At 47.1% G+C, this 27381-nt stretch overlaps 2 protein-coding genes across 10 annotated transcripts in view; one reads left to right on the top strand and one right to left on the bottom strand.

The window, feature by feature from the left end:
* The window catches only part of NEDD4L (NEDD4 like E3 ubiquitin protein ligase), a 355791-nt gene extending 331439 nt beyond the window's left edge, over positions 1 to 24352 (top strand). For all 8 annotated transcript variants that reach the window (XM_082641144.1, XM_082641145.1, XM_082641146.1 and 5 more), the window contains 7 exons: positions 10371 to 10444; positions 12598 to 12658; positions 14172 to 14231; positions 15682 to 15789; positions 17400 to 17496; positions 18280 to 18352; positions 22938 to 24352. In XM_082641144.1, the coding sequence (XP_082497270.1) occupies positions 10371 to 10444; positions 12598 to 12658; positions 14172 to 14231; positions 15682 to 15789; positions 17400 to 17496; positions 18280 to 18352; positions 22938 to 23040 (576 nt within the window). In that variant the 3' untranslated portion in view covers positions 23041 to 24352. The remainder of the gene's footprint in view (positions 1 to 10370; positions 10445 to 12597; positions 12659 to 14171; positions 14232 to 15681; positions 15790 to 17399; positions 17497 to 18279; positions 18353 to 22937) is intronic.
* LOC309814904 (uncharacterized protein) lies at positions 1 to 27381 on the bottom strand (the record flags this gene model as incomplete). Of its 2 annotated transcripts, none has more annotated exons than XR_014295773.1 (4): positions 1 to 1125; positions 1603 to 1670; positions 1872 to 1997; positions 27299 to 27381. XR_014295773.1 is itself a non-coding variant. In XM_082641151.1 (4 exons), the coding sequence occupies 4 exons, from the start codon at positions 24513 to 24515 to the stop codon at positions 1091 to 1093; spliced, it is 396 nt and encodes a 131-aa protein (XP_082497277.1). In that variant the 3' UTR covers positions 1 to 1090. The 2 variants fall into 2 exon arrangements, 1 of the variants encoding a protein (XP_082497277.1); XM_082641151.1 differs by lacking the exon at positions 27299 to 27381 and adding an exon at positions 24349 to 24515.

Raw genomic sequence — 27381 nt, forward strand, 5'->3', positions numbered from 1 at the left:
GTGGGTAACCCCACGAGCTCCCCCTTGACTTTCAAAGAGTCTTTGCTTCTTTGAGTCTTTGCTAATTATCATCTGATTGTATCAGTATCTTATTGTCATGCCAGGAAGCCAAGTCCCAATTACAACGGCCTCTCTTCCTGCAAAGTTAGAGAAATTCTAAGGCCTCTGGTGTGTGAAGTAGCACCTACTTCTCACATCTAAAGCAGATCTGAATGTGAATGTTTGTGCCTTGGTTTTAAAATTTAGATACTTCAAAAAAATAGTGTAAATGTTTACTTAGTGATATAATACATGACCAGGAGTAGGTGATGCCTGGGGGGGCCTTGGTTTTTTTCCCTCTGCTTTAATGGTTCCCTTGTCATGGTGAAGTTTGTCTTTGGGGGCTCAGCAGGCTCAGGGTTTTCTAACATTCCTTCTTGCTTTGCACCAATACTGTCATTAAGGCTGGATTAACCATAAAGATCAATTTCAAAGATAAAGTTGCCTTCTTGGAATTCTCATCATCATCCTAAAGTTCTGTAGGATGTGTTTGTCTTAAACCTGAAACCTTTGGTTCATTTGTCCCCCGGTGATAACTATGCTTTTGGGAAGGACTTCTCAGGATTATCCAACCCCTGGTACCTGTCCTTTCACAAAGGCCCAGAGAGAGTTCCCATCTACCAGACCAAGCGTACATGGCCTTGGCATTCATGAGATCATGGAGCCCGTTTTAAGGGTTGCTAATGGAACATGACATTGATTTGTTCTTTATTGCTTCAGAGATTACTGAAAGTGTACTCCACTGTCCAAAAAGTGTGATCACATTGGCTATCGTTTCACGATGCTGTGCTCAGCTTTATAGGTGAGGTAAGGAAATCAGGTCCCTGCCCTCCTGGGTTCGCAGTCTTAGAAAAAAGAAGCTGATGCTGCTGGATATAAAGAAATTAATGACACCTGGGGTAAGAACTGTTGAGAAGGAACGTGATCACACAAACCAAAATTACTTGTTACATCCGCTCAGGCCAGGAAACCGTCACTCTGTGAGTCCCAGAAGTGGGTGGGTCTCAGGGAGTCTCTGTTTTCTTTCCTTCCTGGTTGGTTGAGTTGAGGCTCATAGAATTTCAGGCACCAGGCATGAGAGAGACCCTGTGATTAACGGAAATGACCAATGAGTCCATTAAAAATCTCATCTCACCCTCCCCATCCTTTTTTGCTCCATACTGTGTTTCATACCCCCAAACCTTCACAGACTGACGGACACTGCTGTCCTTGTGGGAGTCCTGTCGTGGGGTGGGGGAGGGAAATCTCTTCTGCACCATCCCCAGAGCTGTCCCCTCTGGGTTAGCGGTGGCCCCCCTGCCCAGGACTGAATGTAAATGGGCTCTGGCCCTTGTCTGCTTCCTTCCTCCACTGCTCCCTCCCCTGAAGCCCCTGCAAGTCACCCGCACTTCATCCCTTCTCCCCACCCCCACCCCACTCCGCCGCTCTCCTTCCACCTGTCTAAGCCATGCTGCGGGCCCCGCGACGCGATGCTCCCCTGCCCGCTTCTTTCCCCGTCCTGCCCTCGCTCGCTGGGCGGCCTCACTCTGCGCATCTCTGCGCTGCTCACCGCCAGCCTCTTACCTGCAGCCCACACCCTTCCTCTAGCGTCCACATTCCCCCTGGTTCGGCTGCCTCCCGAGCCGGGTCTCCTGAAAGACCCACAGGTCCCCGAACTGAAAAAGCCACTTCCTCCTCCCGACCCCCCACCTCCGCTCCCGTCTAAACCAGTGGCCACACCCTCCCCTCCAGCCGGAAACTGGAGTCCCCTTGGAATCGTCCCTCTCCCTCCGTGTCCAGCCGGCCACTGCGTCCTCTAGCCCCAGCCTCCCCATCGCTTCCCTTGTCTGCACCTTCCCTTGTTGAGGCTCTGCCGGTTCCTTGGCTGTGTCGTGTGGCAGTCTCCCTGGTCCCTGCGTCGCCGCTCGCTCCAGTCCGTTCTCTGATGCCTCCACACGTATGCTCTGGACGTAGTGGTTCTGAAGAGCCAACCTGGACCTGTAACTCTTCTGCTCGACACACATTCTTCACTGGGCAGCCTGTGCCCTTCAGTGTGAATTTAAACCTTTCCTGCACGGCTTAGGACCCCTCGCTGCCCACCGTTACCTTCCCTCCCAACACCTCCGTCCTCTCACCTTCGCAGCCGTGGGGTGCGTGCCTCGGTGTCCCCCGGGACGCGCCGTGCCCTGTCACTGGCTGCGTGGCGCCCTCTCCTCGCCGACCCACCCTCCTCTCCCCCGCCGTAGCGCTGTGTCCTCTAGCCATCCCCAATCTGCCGCCTCCCGTGAGCCCCCCGAGGTCTCCTTGGTGTCTCTGGTGCCCGGTGTGTAGCGATGGCTGCTAAATGCTTAGTGAGCAAAGGAATGAATCGTGCTGACATAGGTTTTTTTTTTAATGTTATAAGTTATGGAAGCTCCAAGTGTGGGACAACAAAATAATTGGAATTGCAACGACTTTTTTTTAAGCTGGACCTATTTAAGGGTCTTAACTGCCAATTTTCAAAGGATAACACATGGCTAACCATCCTGGAACTATGTCTTCTTTGCATTTTTAACGCATGTAGGGAGGAGTAGAGATAAAGAACCAAGGAAGATTTAAAATCAGTCTTGGGTGTCATATGCAAAAAAAAAAAAAGGTCTCTTTATATTATATCCACTTGTAGAAATCCATGTGACTAACTTAACACAGTTCAGAAGACATTAGTGATGCCAAAGTTAGAAGCAGACTAAACCTGCCTTAGGTACAGTTAAATGTAACTATTTCCACCTAGTAAGTACAAACCAAACAAGAAGTTTTCATTTTTAAGTAGACTTCTAACAAAGATTCTGATGGTCGTTACAGCTCGTCTGTGGTTCATTAAAAACCATTCTTAAACCTCCTCATTTAATGTGGGGTTTTCTGACTTTGGATTGAATCAGGTGGAGTCATGCAGTAATCAAAACAGACTCACGAGATGAGTAAGATAATAATTAGGTGCCCTATTTGTGAAATTACTGGCTTTCCTTTTGAGAGAGCGAAACCTGATTAACGAGGAACTAGCGTATCTATTTTGCGTTCTGGGAGGAAATGTAGGGTGAATTGAGCAGCCACACACTGGTCTCATCTCCCGTATTCAGTCCATCACCAGGCCCGACTATTCCTCAGTTCTCTCTGTTCTCCTTGTCTGTCCCACCAACAATACCCGAGCCTAAGCTACCATCTTCTCTCGTAGATTCCTAACTGGTTTTCTATATCCACCTTGGCCCCCTACAATGGCAGAGTGGTCTTTTCAGAATGTGACATGATCATTTCATTCCTCTGCTAAAAACATGCAGAGATTTCCTGTCAAGATAAAGACCCAAATCCTTAATTTGCCTCATGACGTCCTGCGTGGCTGGGCCCTGCCTGTTCATCTCCAGGTGCATTTTGCATCCGTGCTGCCCACCTCATGCTTTCTGGGTCTGGTCCCACGAGACTTCTTGCACACACCAAGCTCCTTCTTGCCGCAGGACCTTTGCACATGCCATTCCTTCAGTTGGGAACACACTCCCATCGTCAGTTCAGACAAAGCTAGCTCTGACCCAGGACCACAGTACTTCAGAGTATCTTCCGTGTCTCCCTATGGCAGGTACCATAAGTGACTCTGCATTTATTTGGATGGTTATGTGTTTAGTGTCTCTCTCTCCCATCAGACTCAGTCTCGGTGATGGCTGCCCTGGATCCGCCTTTTGCTCACCATTGTGTACTCACCACCTGGCAGTGCCTGGTACAGGGTAGACACTCAGAATAGGGCTGTTGAACCAAAAATGTGGACATCAGCAAGAGGCCTGTGCAGGCCTCCCCCTCCCCCAGCCCTCTGCAAAACTGCTGACTGTGCATTGCCATTTTCTAACCCAAGAGGAAGCCCACGCCTCCTTGTGCAAAAAGATAAAGTCATTTCTTCACTAGAGAGAAGTTACCACAGAAGTGAAATGTGCATGCAGTCGGTCTTCCTTAGGGCTTTAGGCTCTCTTTCTCATTCCGTGATTAGAAATACCAGGCCATGAAGTTTGGTGGTAGCTGTCACTTCATGTAATGAAATTGCAGCTGTTGCCATTTTTTTCCAGTTTGCTTTTTTTCTGGTTGGTGAGGATCTGCAGCTGCTGGTTTCTGGGGCCTACTAACAATGTTTCAGATGAACAAATTTCAATATTTGAACAGTCGTCGTATGCCAACCAGAAAGAATCAACCATACACTCATGTACACCCCTGCACACACACGCCCCACCAGGAGGAGACATCCTTTTAGAGCTGTGCCAAGCAGAAGGTCTTGACGGCAGGGTCAGCAGAGCAGCACCTGATTTGGTTGCTTTGAAGAGGCACTAGCCGTGTGGACTTCTAAGAAGCTGTGCGGGAGGGAGGGGAAGAGAACGCGCAGCAGCCTGTAGGAAAATCCTTTAGGACCCGGCCTGAGTTGGGTGAAGGCACACATTCTCAACTGGGGAGACGACACCCCTAGGGGGCAGAAACTGGACAACTTTTTCTCTTGGAGGACAAAGTCTCAGCCATTACGATGGCGTGTGGTCCTCCAAGGGGGCCACAGAACACAACACAGGTGTACCATGGGTCTCTTTGGTAAGATTGCCTGCGAGGGAAGGGGCAATTGGGGGGTCTAAAAAGGCTCCTGGGGGGTAATTAATGGGGAAAAAGGCTGAGAAGCACTGGGTTGGGGAGAGGGAATAAGGGAAGAGGCAGAAACTGGAAGTAGGAAGGGGAGAGAGGTGAGAGGCAGAACAGGGTCCTGGCTGGAGCTGGACAGAACCAGACCGAGACCCCAGGGAGGAGGCAGGTCCTCCAAGGCCAGGGCAAGGGAGTGGGGCAGGAGGCAGCTGCAGGACACATGCAGGCAGAAGGGCGGGCCGGCCGCTGGGAGAGGCGGGGGGGGGGGGGGGGAGGGGGGGGAGGACCGCGCCCAGGAACACGAGGAGCAGCAGGCACGCCTTCCTCTGCCTGGGTCCAGGATACCCGATTTGACCTAGACAGTTCCTCGGTGGACTCCTCAGACATGTGTCCTAAAGCATCTGAGGAGGATCGGGGAGGTGTGTGTGACTCTGAAGCTGTCGCTTGCCGCAGAAGAGGGGTCCAGTTCTGTGAGAGCTGCATCCCAGAGCTTCCTCTGATCTTTGTGGTCTTTACGAAGAAGAGAGAGGAGTTCATACTTGGGCCAGGAGACTTCAGGAAAGAGCAGTTTTTTCCTACGAGCACTTATTAATCCCCTTCTGTGTGCCAGGCACTGTGTTAGCGCCTTCATGTTGGGTCCTTGAGGAAGGAGTTCAGACACAAGATGACAACTATATTTAAAAAGTGGAATTTGGGACTTCCCTGGTAGCGCAGTGGTTAAGAATCCGCCTGCTGGTGCAGGGGACACAGGTTCGATCCCTGGTCTGGGAAGATCCCACATGCCACGGAGCAACTATGCCCGTGTGCCACAACTACTGAAGCCTGTGCACCTTAGAGCCCACGCACCGCAACTACTGAGCCTGAACTCTAGGGCCTGCGTGCCACAACTACTGAGCCCATGTCCTGCAACTACTGAAGCCTGCACTCCTAGAGCCCGTGCTCCACAACAAGAGAAGCCACCGCAATGAGAAGCCCGTACATCGCAACAAAGAGTAGCCCCCGCTCACCGCAACTAGAGAAAGCCCACGCACAGCAACGAAGACCCAATGCAGCCAAAAAAGTTTTTTAAAGTGGAATTTGAACAGCAGCCCACAAGTGGTGTGTGAGGAGAGGGAGATGGGGGTGGAACACCAGCGGAAGCCTGACTGAGAGGCCCCTAGGGCTTGGGGAGGATTTACTCTAAGGGAGCAGCTTAGGGAGCAGCTTAGGGAGCAGGCCTGGAGGCCCCCTTCCCTGCCTGCCCGGAGAAACCATGTGACACATGAGCCCCAATCAACCATGTGACCCATGGCTGCCCCAGCCGACGATTCCTTACTCAGCACAGAGAGTATGGTCCGGTTTTTTTTTTTTTTTTCTTTCAAAAACAATTTTATTTATCTGATTGCAAAATATTAATCTTAGTAATAAAAATAAAGTCAGTACAATAAACACATATTAAAGTCACTCATAGTTCCTACCACCTAGAGAAAAATCACGAGTAAAATTTTGATTTGTATCTTCCAGAATTATTCTCTCTAAACACACACACAAGATTTTATCTTTTTAACAGAAATGGAATTGTTTGTACAGTTTTACAGTTTTAACTTAAGCTTTGTACAGTTTTACAGTTTTAACAGTGTGTACAGTTTTAACTTAATATATTGTAGGTACCTTTCCATGTCAGTAAATACCATCTTAAAGGCTACACCGAATTCCGTTTCATAGACTGTACCTTTTTTAACCGCGCCCTAGTGGTCGGCATCTGGGCTATTTCAGTATTTCACTATGTAAACAGTACGATGAGTATAATCCTGGAATATACATTTTGTACACTTGACCAATTTCTTTCCCTTGGTATAAGTCCTAAGAGAGAAATTATTATGAAAAGGCATATGCACATTAAAATCTTGACTCCTGTTGCCAAATTATCTTTTCAAAAGGTTGAACCAGTTAGACCCTCACCACCAGCATTGATAAGAACCGTTTCTCTCCGCTCAGCAGTGCTGGCTGATTCTGCCATTTTTCATCACTAGGGGCTGCTTCTGGAGGCACCAGAAGTGTTTTTCTCCTTTCCCCTCCCCACCCCGTCTCATCTATGGTTGACCCTCTTATTCAGGAGCTCTGGAAATTGCAGCTCCCAGAAAACATTCTATTCTAGTACAGCTGAACTGTACTGAAAGCCTCTCAATATCCAGAACCGGGCTTGGATTTATTAACTTGTCATTTGGTGTGGATCTGATAGAAAAATCTCATCGTGGAAGGGAACAGCAAGACAATCTTTGAGGAATAAATGGGGGGAAAAAAAGAAAAACTGTCTTATTAAAAAATACTACAAAAGTGTAAATGAATACTGCCTACAGACCTCCAAATAATTGTCAAAGAACTAAAGATGTTTTACTATAAGAGTCCTCCCATCCCACTCCCTAAGCGGAACTGTTTAATATCTTCAAAAAAGTGCCGTGAAGGAAGGATTTGAAGAAGAGTAAAAATACAGTAGCAATTAAAGTCCATACTGCATTTGCAAATATTTTCTCCCATTCTGAGGGTTGTCTTGTTTATATGGTTTCCTTTGCTGTGCAAAAGCTTTTAAGTTTCATTAGGTCCCATTTGTTTATTTTTAATTTTATTTCCATTCCTCTAGGAGGTGAGTCAAAAAGGATCTTGCTGTGACTTATGTCATACAGTGTTCTGCCTATGTTTTGCTCTAAGAGTTTTATAGTATCTGGCCCTACATTGAGGTCTTTAATCCATTTTGAGTTTATTTTTGTGTATGGTGTTAGGAAGTGTTCCAATTTCATCCTTTTACATGTAGCTGTCCAGTTTTCCCAGCACCACTTATTGAAGAGGCTGTCTTTTCTCCATTGTATATTCTCACCTCCTTTATCAAAGATAAGGTGACCATATGTGCGTGGGTTGATCTGTGAGCTTTCTATGCTGTTCCATTGATCTATATTTCTGTTTTTGTGCCAGTACCATACTTTCTTGATTACTGTTGCTTTGTAGTATAGTCTGAAGTCAGGGAACCAGATTCCTCCAGCTCCGTTTTTCTTTCTCAAGATTGCTTTGGCTATTCGGGGTCTTTTGTGTTTCCATATAAATTGTGAAATATTTTGTTCTAGTTCTGTGAAAAATGCCATTGGTAGTTTGATAGGGATTCCATTGAATCTGTAGATTGCTTTGGATAGTATAGTCATTTTCACAGTGTTGACTCTTCCAATCCAAGAACATGGTATAGCTCTCCGTTTGTATCGTCTTTCTTTCATCAGTGTCTTATAGTTTTCTGCATACAGGTCTTTTGTCTCCTTAGGTAGGTTTATCCCTGGGTATTTTATTCTTTTTGTTGCAGTGGTAAATGGGAGTATTTCCTTAATTTCTCAATTTTGTCGTTACTGTATAGGAATGCAAGAGATTTCTGTGCATTAATTTTGTACCCTGCTACTTTACCACATTCATTGATTAGCTCTAGTAGTTTTCTGGTAGCATCTTTAGGATTCTCTATGTATAGTATCATGTCATCTGCAAACAGTGACAGTTTTATGTCTTTTCTGATTTGGATTTCTTTTATTTCTGTTTCTTCTCTGATTGCTGGGGCTGAAACTTCCAAAACTATGTTGAATAATAGTGGTGAGAGTGGGCAACCTTGTCGTGCTCCTGATCTTAGAGGAAATGGTTTCAGTTTTTCACCATTGAGAATGATGTTGCCAGTGGGTTTGTCGTATATGGTCCTTATTATGTTGAGTTAGGTTCCCTCCATACCTACTTCCTGGCATATGCCCTGAGCAAACCATAATTCAAAGAGTCATGTACCACAATGTTCATTGCAGCACTATTTACAATAGCCAGGACATGGAAGCAACCTAAGTGTCCATTGACAGATGAATGGATAAAGAAGATGTGGCACAAAGATACAATGGAATATTACTCAGCCATAAAAAGAAATGAAATTGAGTTATTTGTGGTGAGGTGGATGGACCTAGATTCTGTCATACAGAGTGAAGTAAGTCAGAAAGAGAAAAACAAATACCGTGTGCTAACACATATATATGAAATCTAAAAAAAAAAAAAAATGGTTCTGAAGAACCTAGGGGCAGGACAGGAATAAAGACACAGACATAAGAGAATGGACTTGAGGATATGGGGAGGGGGAAGGGTAAGCTGGGACGAAGTGAGAGAGTAGCATTGACATATATCCACTACCAAGTGTAAGGTAGATAGCTAGCGGGAAGCAGCTGCATAGCACAGGGAGATCAGCTTGGTGCTTTATGACCACCTAGAGGGGTGGGATAGGGAGGGTGGGAGGGAGACGCAAGAGGGAGGGGATATGCAGATATATGTATACATACAGCTGATTCACTTTGTTGTACAGCAGAAACTAACACAACATTGTAAAGCAACTATACTCCAATAAAGATGTTAAAAAATAAAAGAATAAAGTCCGTACAGCAGACAGTAAAAACGTTGAATTGATGTTGTCGAAAGTGGAGCTCAGTCACGTGGGAGGGAAACGAGATCCCTTCCCGAATAACAAAAAAAAGGACAAAGAAGAAAATATGAAGGACCAAGACAGAGGATCAGCGGGCTTTGAATGAAAAAGCTGTCTCCATGTGAAAAGGAACAATAGTCAAGTGCATCATCAGAGAAAACGTTTGGAGAGGATCAGGACCTGATATTCAGGCCAGAGAGGCCATCTGTCCTGCGCGTGTGTGGCAGGGCTGGGGAGGGGTCCCTGAAAAGGGACCTCTGCCAAAGCAGGAGATCTGTTGCAGATTTGAATCTGTGTCCCTTGTGATGGATGCAGCCTGGATGCTTACTCTGGAGAACCCTCTCCCTCAGGCTTGGCTTGGCTTCCTCTCAGATGTAGCTGGGTGGATGTGGGAAAAAAGACCACAGGGAATCCCACCAGAATACAAATGTGGTTACCTTTGAATAGGGGAGCTGTGAGTGGTATTCTTTTCCTTTTTATTTCCCGGGAATTTCCATGAGAGTGAACATTTTATTTGTTAGATCAGTAGGCCTCTTCCTTCCCTTCCCTTCCCTTCCCTTCCCTTCTGCTACTTATTGCTTTACACACTTTGATGTTAAGCCAGGGCTGGCTCAGAGCAGAGGAGAAGGCTGTGCCTTGAGTTCAGCTGCTTTGCTCTTTTCACTCCTGGCTCGCTCTGAGGGAGGGGGCTTTCGGGGCTGATGAGCCAGGAGGTGGCGTCTGGATGCACATCAAAGCCTGGGGTTCTCAAGGGTGGCAGGTGAATCCATCCCTCAGCCTCACTTTCTCAGCATCTTTCTTTTTTTTAAGTCCCTGTGTTTTGCTCCTTTGAAAGAAATTCCACACATCTTTTTTTTATGGCTATAAAATCTAATTTTCAGCAACAAATCTGGATCTCTGCAGTCTTGATGGTTGTATCCTGTCTTTTCTGCTAAACATAATTACATTTCTTGATAAGTCAATAGCAGATGGAAAAAGTGTTGTTCTCCATTGTTGCTAATGTATGAAGAATAATTAAAACTCATAAATAACCATAAAATAATTTGCCTTCAATGATAACATCTTTAAGTGTGTAGCATCTTAACAATTTAAAAGCCTCATTAGACATTCTCTTGGACACAGAGCCCATTTGCTGGGAAAGAGTTCTGAATAAATTTTACTTGTCTTCCTTTTATAGTAAGACGTTATTACTCAGTGATAATATGCAAAATAACTCCATGATGGTGATGTTGTTTTATCTTTGTAATTACAGACATATCAAGTGGACCTGAAGCCCAATGGGTCAGAAATAATGGTAACAAATGAGAACAAAAGGGAATACATTGAGTACGTACACACTTACTTACAGCCTTTTCTTTTATTAAATCGAACAGCATGTTTGGTTGCCGTCCTTTGCCAGAACAATTCGTGCAGATTATGGACACACTTTTAACAGTATGAGTTCCTTTCTGGCTTGGCCTAATAGGAAGCTGAATTATGGGATGCAGAGTTTGACTTATGTCATGACTTCATGTTGCTGCCATACAGAGGAGCAGTGGGAGGAGAGAAAGGGGCCACTGTTGAATAACTTGGCAAATACTCTGGGAGCCTGTGGGCATCTCGTCTAAAATTGAGAATTACAACAATGGAGCAGTGTCTGCAGCCAGTTGGGGTAAAATTAGGAACAACCAAAGAGAACATATTTCATCTCTCTCCTGACTTCTTTTCCATAATGAAAATGTAGGAGAAGAGTTAAAATGGATATGGAGAATTCAGCACATGCAAACATGAAGAATTGTTCCTGATGCTTGTAATTTTCTTAATCTCAGCATCCTTTGGTGGGACAAAATGTTGAGTCCTTTGGAAATCTAGCTGTTAGGTAAACCTAGGAGTCTGTACTGGGCAGAAGGTACAGCTGGGCAGCTTACATTTTCCTCTTTGGTATATATGTATGCTTCGAGCTCACCATTCTGGTATCTTCCAAGGATTGCCAGGCCGCCCTTGCTAGCCCTCGAACAGGGACGAGGTCAGCGTGAACAGTGGTTGGCTCCCGGGTCCTAGTTTCTGCTCGTCTAGTGAGTTACAGCCATGGCCTGAGTGCCTTGTTTGCATTCAGAGCTCCATTTCCACAAGCCGGGTTCCGTCCTCTCTCATCATAGTTGATCACAGGACTTGAATTCAGAGAATTGGCTGAGGATCTTAGCATCCTTCCTTAGCATCTGCAAAAAAACAACAACAACAACAAACAAACAAAAAAAAAACACCTACCCTCCTTTCTAATTAGGAAGAATTGGAGAGTGCTGGCGTCTCTACTTAGAGACCCTGACAGAGCACGGACTTCTCCACTTGCAAGTTGAAAGCTTGCTACACTTAATCAAAAACTAGAAGATACTACATTTCTTGCCTGTTCACCTTAATTGGCGCTTGTGCTGAGCTTGGACGGTCTCAGCGAGCAGACGACGTCCTAACAGGCACTGTTGTCTCCATTCAGAAAGTGTAGACTTCGAGTAGCTTTTTAACAACACTCCACCCCAGGGCGACTAGGTTTGAAAGACTGGGTATTTGCACCTTGTGATACATGTTGCGCGTCATTCTTTGCAGTTAATTCTTTTAGGTTTCACATTGCGGGGCGCCTCCACTAGCTTCACTGCAGAAAGGAGGGTAGAAATCCCCGGCTGCTCCCTGCCACCTGTATCCTCTGGCGCAAGTAGGCTATTGGGCTGGTGATTGCAGCACAGCCAGTAAAACCTGATACTCTGAGCAGCGAGTGGGCAGCAGGCTGGTCCTCGAGGGCCGTTGCCACGGTGCCACCTCGTAAGTGAGAGCCCTTCATGACAAGGTCCTTGTGCTATTTCACGACAGGATGCTTAGGTGGAATCCAGAGTGGATTCGCCTGGCAGTAAATCCTGCTGTACACTAAATGTCACAGGGAACGTGGTTTCAGTGGCTGTCTGTGACTCAGAGAGGTTTCACCGTTAATCCTCCAAGTGTTGGTATAAAAGTATTAGTGGTAAAGTACTGATAAATTATATGTCATCCTTGAAAATCAGTACGTTGAATACTAGACTGAAATATCACATACAATACGTTGTACTGGGTATTCCCCTTAAAAATATGTACATGTTTGTACATAAATGTGGGTGTGTGTGCACACATTATGCCCATATACATATGTGTTCAAACCCCATTTTCCCCTTTTCTCCAAACAGTCACATTTATAAAGCAGCTTTGATGAACAAAGCCTCGATCTGGGGGGAGAAAAGAAATCAGTCTTTCTTTTGAAATCCTCAGTGAGATTTTAGGCTCCACATGTGCTCATTATTCTCGAAAGAATCCATGAATGAGCAGCATGTGCCGCAGCACTATACCCTCCCTCTCCTTGGCCACCATCAGGCTTTTCTCCCTGCCCTGCTTAGCGAGAAGCAGTCGCAGCTGGGGAGAAAGAACTGAACGCCAGTGATGAGCAAGGTGGTTAAGGGCTGTCCGTTTTCCTCCCACAGCCTAGTCATCCAGTGGAGATTTGTGAACAGGGTCCAAAAGCAAATGAACGCCTTCTTGGAGGTAAGTCGTGTTCCCCGGGAGCCTTGCCTGTGCCTTTAGGTTGAAAGAGGACGGTTCTCCTCCTTGGGGGGCAGGGGCGGGGTTAGGAGCAATCACACACCCAGAGACAGGCGTGGGTGTGGGACCCAGGGCAGGAACGTCAGGCCTGCACTGCTCACACCGTCTCCAGTCTCCAGGGCAGGAGTGTTCAGCCACTGCGCTGCCACCTTTTCGTTTGTTTTCTTTTGGTCAGTGTTCTCTGGCTTTGCTGCTCTTATTTTTTAATTTGCCTTAACTGTTTTTAAAGAGAAATCTTTACAGACTTGACCCAGAAGGGCAGGTTCCCCCACAGAGGCTAGAACCATCGTCCTGTAGCTTTTGGTGGTACCCGGGGAAGGCTGGGAGCATCTCTGCCTTTTGCTGCAGTGACAGGTTCTAAGAAATGCGAGGACTCAGGATGGTTTCCAGTCACGCCATCCCCCGTGATAATGCCTTCTGCTTCATTGGTCAAACTTTTTTTTTTTTTTGTAAATCCCCTGCCCTTTCCTCGTGGCTGTCTGAATAATTCCTCACCTTATTAAAGTGTGAGGTGGTTACTTCTCAGACCCAAGTATTTAATGTCAGTGATGCTCCCAGGCCCCTCAGGAGGGAGGCCCCTTGCAGAGAATAGGGGCTTCCTCATTTTAAAAACCGGCTCCCTTTGACCCAAAGCGCAATTCCTTTTTAAATCCTGATAATGGGTATTAGTTACTTAAAGAGAACAAGCCCCAGCTGCACATTACAAGCTACCGCTGGACCGATCGATGCAGGGTTCCCGTGGGGCGATGCTCTCTTAAGTTCACCCCAGTTCAGTTACCTGGTCGTGGTGCATATAGCGCCAGCCCAGGCAGAACACTCAGAGAAATTCCAGGACTTAGGGTGAAACCTGTGAGTTAGAGGTGCTGGCGAACAGCAGGGTTCATACTGTATTTACACGAGAAACCTACCCGGCCCTCTCCCAGGTGATCACACTTTCAGAAACTGGCCACATGCGAGGCCCGGCGACACGGAGCGTCCGTCCTGGGTCACTGCACTAGTCAGCGGTGCCTAGCCTGGGGACCGGGGCAGGCTGTCTGTGCTGCTTGGCTCCTTTCCACCCATCACACCGCCTCCTCTCGTATTTCATCTTTGCCTTCAGCGCCTTATTTTTAAATGGTCCGCTTGCGCCTCTGTGGCCTGTGCCGTTGAGAACACCCTGACTCACAGCAATGTGTCATAAGTGGCTTTTGGAATCCGCCTGCCTGCAGCAACCCATATTTTTATAACATTTCAAAAATTACTCAAGTACCTGGATCCTCTGGAGTCTCCTGCTTTTTCAATTTTTATTTTGTGACTATGCTGTTTTTATCTGAACTACAATTACTGAATACTGTCATATAAATCATCAGTGAACAATGTATTTTTCCTGGCTAACCAAAGTAAGCTTGTTTATCCTGTAAAATTTGTCTCTTTCAAGGAAAAAGGTGTTGAGAGTGCTTTTCTTTTTTTCTTTCAGGGATTCACGGAACTGCTTCCTATCGATTTGATTAAAATTTTTGATGAGAATGAACTGGAGGTTTGTACTGTAAACATTTTGTGTAAAGGAGATTTTTTTTTAAGTATCTCGTTACTTCCCAACTTGGTATTTTAGTATTCTCTGATCCATCATGTCCTAGCGGGTACGCTTAGGTGAGTTCTACTGCGGGTCTCTTAGGGGCTTGCTTGTTTGCCGGTCAGGGACCGGGGGTTAGCACAAGCAGTCACCTGTAGCTTCCTTGCCCGGGAGAGGGCACATCAGGGCCGCAGCGGACGGGGGGAGGCCCGCTGAGCCGGGGTGGTAGCACCCTGCCCCCAGGGTGGGGCTGGCTGAGGGCCCCGGCCCTCCACGCACCCACCGTGGCAGCCGAACGGGGACTCGGCCAGGAGGTGGGTGTGAGCGCCCCCGAGGGGCTGTAGAGCAGGGGTCTCCGTGAAGTTGAAGCGGTCTGTGCTGCGGAGTGAAAGCGCGGCAGAGGCAGGAAGGTAGTGGCAGGAGGTGGCTTCATGGTAGCTTGTGCCAGCTTCTTTGTGTCGGTGTAGATGAGAACTGGGAATCTGAAAAGCAAAGGAGTCTCTCCGCCTTTATGTTGAGAGAAACAGGAGGAGGAAGGCTGTGTCTGTTGGGAGGCTGTCGACAGGACTCTGGCCATTTGTCCAATGACGTGTCTCCCGTAGACTGGCTTTTGTTCTTTTACCTTAAAATGGAAACGTCCAGATAGATGACGTCACAGACATCGTGTAGAGGAAGCCCTTTGTTTGGCAGGTGGGGAGACTGAGGCAGGGAGAGGTTAATGACCTCACAGGGTCTCGTCACAGTCAGGCCTATGAACCCGGTTTTCAGGCCTCTGGATTAGTTCTTTTTCCACTGTACGCTGGCGCCTCTGTGGGAATATCATTCCTTTGTTAGGAGGGTTAGGTGATAAGAAAAGTGGACCCAAGGCTGGTGAGTCAGAGCAGCAATTACAGCGCTAGGACAGGTCTGCAGCCGTGGGCCACCAGGCAGGTGAGGTGATTGCCCTCACCTGGTGGATCGGTCCGAGAAGATGAGTTCTTGCTGTCATAAAGCACTAATTCTGTTGCGGGTGGGGAGGTATTTTCAACTATTGAGACAGATAACGTCTCAGAAGAGGAAACAGCCACAGTAATGAAAGAGCAGATGTAAATGGAGCTTAAGAAACTCCACGAGCACCGAGCTGCGGTTTGAGGGGCGGGGAAGGTGATCCATTGGGACTTCTAATTTCCAGTATGAAACGTGGTGGCCTGTACAAGCTTTAGAGTCGGGTCCCCCTCGTTACCTCTCAGTCCCTGATCCGCAGAGGCAGGTAGGACGTGGAACACGTTTTCCCCTTCATTTGTTTCTATGGGTCGCTGGCTTATCTCGCTTTGCACGTGACGTGATTCTGGCATTGGGAAAAGGCCTTTTCTCCGGTGTATTTCTTCGGCTTTCACGATGTGCCCTGTTTACCTCTGGTCCATCTCCCTCCCAGTTGCTGATGTGCGGCCTTGGCGACGTGGATGTGAACGACTGGCGACAACATTCTATTTACAAGAACGGCTACTGCCCGAACCACCCTGTGATTCAGTGGTTCTGGAAGGTAAGGCCAGAGTCCGGGTCCTGTGCTGCCTTCCAGTGGTCTTGCTGCTGGATTTGGGGCTGTGTTGGTACCTGGCCTCCTGGGGGAGAGAAGAGGCCTGCCGAGCCAGAAGCAGCCCTCACCGCTGCTTTTCTGTAACTGTGGTGGATGGCTGTCTTGAATAGGCTACACTGTCTTCCTCAACCACTTATTAAAGTGCTTTCGTTTGAGGAAACCATTGAGTAGGATGATCCTGAAAGGCAGATAATTGGATTCAAGAATTGGAACTAGTCCTCCAGAGTGTGACTAGGAATGGGAGGCTTCTCAGGGCAAAAGCATGCTTTGGGGCTGACTTTTCCAAGATGCCATGTTGGTTTAAAAAACCATTTTCCCAACTTTTTTTGTTAACTCCAACAAACATTTTGATCTTTACATCTTTCAATCAAAGATGCAAATGAAATCTGAGTTACTCTCTAAAGACCAGTGTTTACATCCTGTTCATCATAGACGAGAAGTGAAATAGTAACGAGTGGGTCCAGAGGAGGCGGTAAGCTGACTTTGAAAGAACAATTACAGGGAAAAGTGCTGATTACTTACTTACAGAAATAAGAAATCATTGACCTTGTCTTAATTTCTAAATGTCTATTATTAATAATATTTCAAGTGCAGCAGAGAAACAGAGAGAAAAGGAAGAAAGCAGAATCTTCAAATCCTAAAATCTGAGTCCAAGTTTCGCTCAGCCTTGATTATGGATATATATTTTTTAATATCAGTTCAAGTAACTTTACCAGTGAAGCCAACTCGATTCTTAGAATAATTCAGATATGTAAGATACACAGATTATTTCAGAAGCCTAGCCTGGCCTCTGTTGTTCTTTCTTTTTCTAAAATGTTGTCTTTAGAGAATTTAGCTACAGTCAAATATCCTGCCTCATAACCTGGGTTCCCCCTCTCAAACTGTGTGTATTTCTAACTGGCTCAGGGGGACCGGCAGGCCTCACATACAGAAACATGAGCCCAGTGCCATCAACAAGTGTGCTTTTTTTTTTTTTCTAGTTTATTTTTGGCTGTGTTGGGTCTTCCTTGCTGTGCGCGGGCTTTTCTCTAGCTGCGGCGAGCGGGGGCTCCTCTTCGTTGCGGTGCGTGGGCTTCTCATTGCAGTGGCTTCTCTTGTTGCAGAGCACGGGCTCTAGGCACACAGGCTTCAGTAGTTGTGGCACGCGGGCTTCAGCAGTTGTGGTTCGCGGGCTCTCTAGAGCACAGGCTCAGTACTTGTGACACATGGGCTTAGTTGCTCCGCGGCATGTGGGATCTTCCCGGACCAGGGATTGAACCCGTGTCCCCTGCATTAGCAGGCAGATTCTTAGCCACTGCGCCACCAGGGAAGTCCCAAGTGTGCTTTTTTTTAACCACTTATTTTGACCAGTTGGCAGAAGAAGAAAGACATTGTGATCACTCAGTCTGAGGTTGCAGAGGCTGGTATTGTGATGGCCATTAAAAAAAAAAAGTTTGCAGAGTCAACTGTCTAGGTCTCCCACTGCACTATAAATAAGATGAAGTTTTGCCCATCTGCACTGCAGCAGACGTGCCTCGTGTTACATGAGCATAATGACCTTCTGCCTCCGTTCATAGGCTGTGCTGCTGATGGACGCTGAAAAGCGTATCCGGTTACTCCAGTTTGTCACAGGGACGTCCCGAGTCCCTATGAATGGATTTGCCGAACTTTACGGTGAGCAGGGTACCATCAGACTTCGTCCTCCCACCGTGAGTCTCTACCCAGGCATCAGCTGTGGCCCCAGAAGACTCTGCCTCCTGGGCTTCTAGCCATGTGGGTTTCGCCTGGACCCAACAGACATACATCATGGAAAGAGATAGGGCAGCGTGCCGTCACCTCCGCTGTCTGTGCAGTTACCTGTGTATAAAAGCAGGGGGTTGTTTTTGTTTTTTGTTTTTATACGGAGAGCCATAAGGTTGGTCTTCTCTTTTTTCTTTCTCTTTTGTTTTGTTTTTTGGTATATATTCAAAAAACAACTAGATTTTGCAGAACCATCCATGTGGTTGTAAACTGAACGTTGAAAGCAGTCCTCCCCTCCACGAGGCAGAATTCTTCAGGGCTTACTATAGATGAAAAAATCACTCTCTGTTCTACATATTAAACGTCATCACGTTTCAGTTTTTCTCCCAGAAGTAGTTTTAAATTTAAACTTCCAGGGTTGGTTGGGTTGAAAGCTGTGGTTGTCTGTACATCGTTATGTTATTGTGTCAGCTCTGTTCAGCGTGGTGCGATTCCATTCTGATGGCAACACAGAGTCTGTGTCCTGAGGTCGTGCAGACCCTTTGCATCCCCCGTTGTTAAGTACTGACTGTGACGTCACAGCCACAGAGGGTGTCCCAAGGCTCACCCCAGGCCCGCCCTGCCCACCCCTCCCTTTCCTTCATCCCCTCCTTCGTCTTGTTCTACTGCCTTGAGCACTCTTAGCATTTCTTTGTCTTCCTTTTTTCTTTTGTCTAGGTTCCAATGGTCCTCAGCTGTTTACAATAGAGCAATGGGGAAGTCCTGAAAAACTGCCCAGAGCTCACACATGGTGAGTGACGGAAAACCACACAGTTGTTGACAGACAGTATTTTAAAACACTTAGCTGAGTATGATGCTGGGCTACAGGCTAGAGTGCTACTTGCCCTGACCATGCAGCGTTTAGAGTATGAACTGTCAGTGATACAGGTGAAAATACAGATCGTACAGTAATGCTGATGAAATTAAGCCACCCAAGATTTGAATGGGCCCGGCTTTTTCGATATGTGAAGGGTTAAATCCCTCTTCCTGCTTCCTGTGGGGAGTTCCTCCTCTAAACCCCATCCTTCCCTAATTATTCTGGGAAGCAGAGATTTCACCGTATATTCTCCCTATGTGGATACGACCGCTCCCAGCCTCTGAACAGATTGAGTTTTTACCCCAACCTTAAATGGTTTAGAACCATGGATGAAATTCCCTTTGGCAACAGGTTTTTAAAAGGCCTTCCATGGCCATCCAGAACCCATAAGTCTTTGAGATTTAGCAACGTGCCTGTGGCCAGAGGAGTGTCAGAGGTCCGACCAAGGACCCCTGCTCAGGGAGGCACGTGTGGGGCGCGGCTGCGCTCAGAAGGCCTCTGGGGGCAGGGCGGGAAGGAGGCCTTCCTGGAGGTAAACCCCAGGAGTTTCGTGAAACCCAGCACAGAGATGACCTCAGGAGCTCTCCGGGAGCTCTTGTCACTCCGGCTCCCGTGTCCCCGGGGTTGGTCACCCCACAGGATTTGATTTCTTGCTCTTAGGAAGCAGGTGGAGGGGGAGCCCTGTGGATGGTCAGCACCCATTATCCTCCTTTCCCACGGGAACTGGGGCTGCCGGAGCCGCTGGGCCATCCTGTGCTGCCCAGTGCAACTAGGAGAGAGGTCTCATCAAGGTGTATTTGTGGAAAATGGGCCGTGAAAGGCCTTCTGCTTCTCTTTGACTCCCTCGCCTCGCCGGAAAGCAAGTTTTTCCCCATTTACACCCTTCGTAGGACTCTGGGTGGAATGGATGTGGTCCCTGCCCGGTGGCACCGGGAGAGCAGGCTGACTCTCGCTAAAACTGGCCGATCGCCCGAGCAGTCAGTGTCCCTTGATCCTCTGCCTTTATTCTTGGGGGTAGAATGTTTTGGCCGTGGAGCTTTTGTTCCAAACAACCTCAGTCAGTTGTAGCTTTCTGGGCTCAGTAGCCTTCATTTGAAAGGCAGCCAGCACTGAACCGAGCCCCAGCACTGGCGGCATGGGGGGCAGTGCTCCCAGACTCAGCTGGAGGAACAGCTGCATCACTGGGCGCGGCTGTCCTGTGTGGGTCAGACCCTTAACCTTGCTGGCAGCCTGAAGTACGCTGTTAGCATTCCTGTGGGCTCTTGGGAAGCTTCCTCGTGATCCCGTAGCGCACAGGCTCCCAAAGCCTGTGATTTGAACTCGGGTCTGCCAGGATTCCAATCTGCACCCCGACCACTTCAGTTAAGCGACTGCCTCAGCGATACGGTTCACTTTCTTTCCAGCCTCTTCAAAGAGAACCGAGTATTGAGTGTTCATCCCATGACCGTCTGTGGCCCTATAGACAGATAACTTGCTGTTGGATTCTTCTTCTGTTTCGGAGTTCACGTGCTGAGCCACCACTAAAATACGGTGCTGCCCAGATAAGACCCTGAACTCAGCAGTTCTCAACCTTGGCTACACATTGGAACCACCTAGAAAGCATTAAAAAAAAAAATACTGGTGCCGGGGTGCCACTTCCAGAGATTTTGACCTAGTTGGCCTGGTGTGTGATCTGGGCCGTGGGGTTTTCAGAGCTGCCCAGGTGGTTGGTGGGGAGAGCTAGGGTGTAGAATCATTGCTTTTCCTTAGGCAGGACAGAGGTCTACACACAGGAGGAAAGCAACCCCGCCGGCTCTTACCAAAGCCTCGCTTCTTCTCTGTGTGTCACAGGATTAAAGCATTCAGAGTTTCTTCTTCAATGATCCTCTCCCTAGACGAAGAGGGAGGAGAGCACTAGTCCTACTGCAGCCACACTGGCTGGTGGGGTGGGACTTACTCTGTTTTCTCTGCTGTGTCTTTCCTTCCATCCAGCCCCGGCTCCCGCTGTAACGTAGGAAACAGGCGCTTCGCTGGCTGCTTCACAGCGACAGCCGTATATGTGGCTAAATAAAACCTAGCCACACGTATGTTTAATCTCTTCCATGTTTTATGAAAATATAAAATACAGAATTAAGCTTCAAAATTAAAACCTGATTTACTAGGAGAGCAAGGGCTGGTGGAGCTGCTTCTCTCTGAGCTTTCGTGAAACTCTCAGATGTAACTGTTGAGTGTGTCAACATTAAAGGGCTTCATTCCTCTGTTCTGTCAAAGGCCACTGCTGGGGTATCTAAAATTCCGCTTTACTAAGAACCACAGACCCACCTAAAACTACTCTCCTTTGGCCCACACGTCTTCCACACGACGAGGCCGAAGCCGCTGAGGGTAATGAGGTCACACAGCCAGTTGGTGGCCGGCCAGCCCTGTCTCCTGACGTCAGAAGTAACGGCAACACTTGTCAAGCACTACTGTGTTCCAGGCATGACCCTAAGCACTTCATGTATATTAACCCGTATCCTCGTCACAACGACTCTAAAAGGTGGGTCGTGGTACTGCCCTCTCCTTACAGATGAAGAAGCTGAGGCACAGAGCGCTCACATAATTCCAAACCTCAGCTCTTAACATTCTCCTGTTTGCCCCTCTCTCTCTCCATTACTCCAGTATTTCTCAAACGTGAATAATATATGGACCTTTTTTAAAGGGAAAAAATGGCCACAGATCCTTGAAACCCCACAGGGATTGCAGGCCCTAGACTGTGAAATACCAACTTAAAATCAAGACAACAGCCACCTCTTCTTTTTTGTATAGCCTGCAGAAGTGGAATTCTGTCTCTATCACTGGTGAAATGATGTTTGAAATCATTATCATGATGAAAACCAAAAATTGAAAACTTCTTTTAGACTCACGCCTTCAGGATCCCTGGGGTTCCGAGACCTCTGGTTTGAGAAGCACGGTGTTCTGCTCTGCTATGTCTTTTGATGTTTGGTGACTATTTAAAAAAAAATCTCAGAGCTCAGTGTGTCTTATTAAATACTTTAGGGGTTGCTAAAGGGCCCACCATGGATATGGGTCTGTTTCTTATTGCTGCTGATAATCATTAGCTTTTAAAACATAAGAAGTTGTTCTGCTCGTGCTTGGAAACCTATGTCAGTGCCAGGAGGGAGCAGTTTTAAATGCTGAGGCAGCAGAAGCAGATCTGGGCTTTGGAGCCAGCCTGGGGCTGAATCCAGGCCCTACCGCTTTACTGTGTGACCTTGGGCAAGTTACCCAACCTCTCTGTGCCTCGAATCCCTCCTCTATGAATCGGGATGAGGCAGTACCTACCTTACAGGCTGGTTGCTAGGATTCACTGAGGTGGTAGATGAAAAGTCCTCAATGGTTCTGGCACAGGGCAGATGCCCCACAAATGTCAGCTCTAACTAAAGCATCACGGACGAAGGCACATGTGTACGTGTGTGTGTACGTGTGGCCATCGCACCTGCACGGGCACCAGTTCTGTGTCTGGGGCTCTAGCTCCTCATGCCCAGTGGGGGCCGGCGGTGAATGGTGTGTGTGTGATGGCAATGGTCGCTGGCTCTGGGGCTTGCCGTGTGCCAGACCCCCTTTATATGTTCTGATCTGACCCTCCCAGCACTCTGCAGCAGTCTCCCCATTTCACAGAAGAGCAGACAGATTTAGGGACGGAGGCGACTTGTCTGAGGTCACACAGCTGGCAGGTGGCAGAGACAGACTTTGAACTCAGTCCCATGGACGAGTACAATCCTTTGCTCACAGAGGTCACATGTATGTCTGGAGAACTCACTGTCACCGAGGTGACTTGTAACACCCCTGCCAAAGCCTCAAGGTATGTAGGGGCTTTTTATAAGTGAGGCTTTTCACTCCTCGTGTTGATGACTTGCCTGACTTTGGTTAGAGGATAGCTCAGTGTTGGGGTCCCAGAGCTGCAGGCAGCCTGGGTTCTGGTCTCGCATCTGCGGTGCTGTCAGGAGTGAGACCTGGGGCACGTTGACCCACCGCTGGGCTCCAGGACCCACATCTGCAGAATTGAGAAAACATAACGTGCCTCACAGGGCTGCGCTAAAAGCAAAGTGATGTGCTACATGGAAGCACTGGGGCTTCCTAAAATGGTGTCGAATGAAGGAGAGCGTTAAAAACAGATGCAGCCTCAGTTCAGCCTGCTGCGGAAGTTCTTTGTGCTTCGAGGGTTTTGACATCTCCGTGTGTATGTCAGTTACCTTGCCTGTCTTGTCTCCCTTCCTGGCAGGGTTTTCCAGGATCCACATTTGGTCCCAGTAGAGAGGGTTCATGGACGATTAGAAAATTCTTTTCTCTTCCCCCGTAGGTTAATATAGCACGTTTGGGGTGGGCAGTATCATCGCTGCAATTTACTTTTTGATAATCAGAAATATTTTTGCTAGTTGAGACTTTTACATCCTCTTGCTGGAACACCAGGTGCCCCCTTAGCCAAATCCAGGAAGTGCTGGGGTAACTAAAGGGCAGTGATGATGGCTTTTTACCTATGCTTTCTTGTTAACTTTTGCAGCTTTAATCGCCTTGACTTACCTCCATATGAAACCTTTGAAGATTTACGAGAGAAGCTTCTCATGGCTGTGGAAAATGCCCAAGGATTCGAGGGGGTGGATTAAGCGCCCCCTGCCTCGGGAGGGTTGTTCTTCACGCAAGTCCTGCTTGCACTTTTCCATTCGCCTAACAGACTCTGCAGAGACGCTGGCAGAGAGCAGCGCACGGCGCGGACTCCCGGAGCAGCGCCTTCGCCCGCGACTTGCCCGCGCGCCAACATGGGAACCCAGTCCCAGGTCGCGTTCCTGCGTTTTCCACCACGAGTTACCAACTGGTTGATGTGTATACTAATTACATTTTAGGAGGACTTATTCTATTTATGTTGTGCCTCTGTAGGCCAAGCCCTTAATAAATATTTTACATACTTTATAATGACAGCGAATGGAATTAATCACTCTACAGGTATAGTATTACAACTCATGTTTACTTTTTAAAATGATTTAGACCGATTTGCAGATTTTATTTCACTACAATTAAAGATGTCTCATGTACTTGGAAAAGTGAGCATATTATTTTTTTGTATTTGAATTTCACGCCAGGTTTAATGTCGGTGACATTTTTATCTTTCAAGTACTTGGACAGCCCCACGCCCTACCTGATTAGCATTGGAAGAATGACTTTTGTCCAAAAGCCTTCTACAGACAAATACTTGGAGAGAATTTAAACCATAACATTAGGCATCATGGCGATTTTTTCCATGCTCAGAATGAAAACAAACTGGATAATTACGTTTTTTGTACAAATTTAGCGTAATAGCTGCAGGCTGAGAGAACTGTAACATAGCATGATAAAATTTGTGTTGACTTGAAGGAATCACACCATTATTCCTTAGAAGTAATTACGTGTGCTAGAACACATTTGAGGCAGGGTTGGACTGTCATTTCTCGTAAGAGAAGTTACTTAACCCTTCCTGCTGCTGTACAGTCCTTCTTCTGTCATATCTCCCTCTTTGCTGTTCTCAGTAGAGACACTTGAATGAAACTTGGCACTGCGCAATTTGAAACTGGGAACCAGGCCTGTGCGGTCTCCTGTTTGTACACGTTTGCCGACGATAGCTAAATAACCAACTTTTGTTCTAACCGTGCCAATTCTGAAGGCACTTTCTGTACAACATGGAGGTCATATCTGGTTTCTGGGGGGTTTTTGTCATGAGCATTGACTGTGATGCTGATTTCTTCCCTCTGCACACACCTTTCCGGTGCAATATCTATCAATCGTGAATCTGGCTGCTGGTGTATAAAACCTGGCTGTAAAGCTGAGCCTACAGACCTGTCCTCACCGATCATTTTGAGATTTCTACGCCACTGCAAAGATTAATAGACAGTTCATCTAACCGGGTTTTGTTCCCAGTGACACGTTGCATGCTTCCGTACCGTGTACTGCCCAAGTTGTGTCCGTTGTGTGCTGGATTAACAGTGCGAGAGAAGACTTGATTTGATCCCCTGACGTCCGCCTCTTCAGCTGGTCCTGGCGGGGATGGAGGGTTCTGTGGCATTCGATTCTTGGCCGCTTGTGAGTCCTTGTTGCAGAATTCTGTCATGTTTTGAGAGAACGCCTGAGGCAGGGTGGGAGTCCAGCAGTCCTGCTGTCCTTTTTAACCTGTGTTGTCCTAGACCCGTGGTGGCAGTCAGGGGACACTAGCCATCTCACCTCCTGCCAGTTGTAGATAAGACAATAAAATCGTGGTTTCAGAGCCTCCATTTGGGATCTTTTGGCATTACAAACTCAATTTACCCCAGCTCTGGGTGGCTTGTGGGAAGCCACGAATGTTTGTGCTTGTAAAGGAGTTTTCTGAAGCGGTGCAGAGGCCTAGGTGTCTAAAAGAAGGTGGATTTCTACAGAGCTGAGGATTGTTCCCTTTTCATACTGATCTTTTTAAATCCAGTAGTGATCAGAAAACCTACATATTGAGTAATTAGAAAAAACAATCTTGTTCATTATTTTTACAGATTGGTGGGGCCTTTTCCCGTCACTCAATGTAACAGATGTCTCAGTGGCAAACTTCCCCCATCTTGTAGCCCCTCAAGTCCAGACTCGGCTTTCTTATTATGACTTATGCCAAAGCCTGGGAGAGCACTATGCTTGGATGGGTTCTGAGAGTGAGTGTGTAATTATAGGGGGAGAAATCCAACGATTCTTGTCTAAGAACTAGGATTCTTCTGTCTTTTTGTAAACTGTATATTCCAAAAAATCAGAATATTCACTAAATGCAAATTAGGCAAAGTATTGAAAATAAGAAAGAAAACCCATCCTAAGATAATTTCTGTGCCAAGAACAGATAAGAATTACCGAAGTAAACCCCCATGAATACTTGAAAGGCAGTAACTGTGAATGACAATTCAGCTCATCTATCCCTTAATATCTGATTTCAGTGACAGCTCAGAAGTGCTGGGTCTAGAGTTTGGAGGTTTTGGTTTTCTTTTTTTTAATCCAAATAACGTTCCCTAGTTCTCATCAATTCTCAGTGTTTCGCTCTTTGTCTAAAATAGTGACCCATCTTGTTTTCTCTCAACCCTGACGACCACTCTCCATCACCTTCGCGACGTAACCACAGAAGGCAGTAAGGAAAATGCACTGCATGTGGGGCAGGCTGCCGGGCGGTCCCTTGGGCCTCTGCCTGCTCCGGTCAGCAGGCCTGGGGGACGACGGCAGGACGGCGGTGTCACCTCATCTAGGTGTCCTTAGCAGCGACGCTACTCCGCAGTCCAGGGTCTCTTAGAGCCTCTGCATTCTTAGAAATTACCTGAATCTAGCTTCTTCAGTTTGCTGAAAAAGAGTTGTTATGGGCCATTTTGCCTTGAGGTTAAGAAGTAAGTGCCAGAGTTTACATATTGCATGTTGAAAGTCTTTTAAACATCGGTTATCACAGCCACCTGTAAAAGTCCTGGGTATTTCTATTTCTGACTCTTGTCAGCCTGAAGATGAACTTGGAAAGTCCACCCAGTGGGATTAGCTTCAGGTAGTGTGCTGCTTTTCTACCTGCCGCCTCTGGAACAGGAACAGTGTGGCATTTGTCTCAGCGCTCCTTCTTTTTTCCTGAAATACTTGCCGTTATTTACCAAAGGCCCATTGGTAGCGAACATCAGATACTCCCTAAGGTCAGATGACGGATGCTTAAAGCAACCTGACATGGATTATTCCTCCCACATAAGGATGCAGTGACAGCTTCTGAGAGAAATGGTTTGCAAAATATTTGAACCACTCTCAGCATCTCACATTGTTAAACAGAACAATTAGATTTGCTGCACATGAACTTGCTTTTCAAGAGAACCAGTTTGGAACTGGCAGGATCACACAGCAGGGGTACATGTTGTCTAACCGTTGCTAATGGTTCCACACGTGACTCACGTAACCTAGGTCTTGTGTCTCACCTCTGAAATTACAGGATCTGTGCAGAGAGCCTGGGTCACTCAGGTCTCCAGCCCCGACCCAGGCCCTGTGCTAACGCTTCTCTTTGTTGGCTCTTTCCTCCTCACCCTGACTCTGCACCCCTGTACTGACTCTGGTGTCATTTTCTGCCTTGCCAGTAGGGGGCACTGCTGTGCAGGGTCATTGCCTGGCCTGCTCCCTTCCTGACCCCCAGGAGGTCCTGCACTACCTCCGTCTTATTCAGACTTCAGGGTACATCTGGATAAGTCAAGTCGAAACTGCCAATTTTAGGGCTGAGATGTGTTTTTTTAAAAATCCTTATAGACTCCACTTTGTACTTTAGATTTTAAAACTGGGAAGAAAATGTGACATACTTTGGACCACTTTTTTTAATTTATCGAAGCCTTAATGAATAGTGTATATACATTTGCATACACACACACCCCGACCCAAGAGTGTTTTCAGTGCGTCGGAGACAAAGCTGTAGCCTTAGGACGTGAGCTGGTATGTTTCATAGAAAAGGAGAGCTTTCTGTTGGTCTGGAATTTTCCAAGAAAACCTCTCATTAGACCACGCCCCTTCGTCAAAGGTGTTAGGTGCAGAGCAACGCATGTTTAAGATGCATGTCTTTTTGTTGGTTGGTTTTGTGTTTGTATGAGTAATGATAGACTATAACAACATTGGCGACAGACCTCTGGGTACTACCTTCTCAACATGCATCAGTGCATTGTAAGCCTTCTCATGACCATGACCCGGTGTCCACAGACATCTGTGCTCCTATATAAACCAGTTTGCCCCTCTTTCTCAGACTAATTTCACCTAGATGGTCACGGTTTCCTTCATGTTAACTCTGCATATCTTTGTGCTTCCTTCACTACTATGTATGTAATATATATACGTACATATGCTGTCCAAATATATCTTTACATACTTGTATAGCATTTTTACACCTACCTTGAGGAGTCTGGTTTCGAAAGGGAGTGAGAGTTTAGTCCCTTCTACAGTTTTCTCCAAGCTGTGTCCTGAGAATTCTGACC

The sequence above is a fragment of the Mesoplodon mirus genome, assembly GCF_964341445.2.
Source record: "Mesoplodon mirus genome assembly, chromosome: 13".
NCBI classification, from domain to species: domain Eukaryota; kingdom Metazoa; phylum Chordata; class Mammalia; order Artiodactyla; family Ziphiidae; genus Mesoplodon; species Mesoplodon mirus.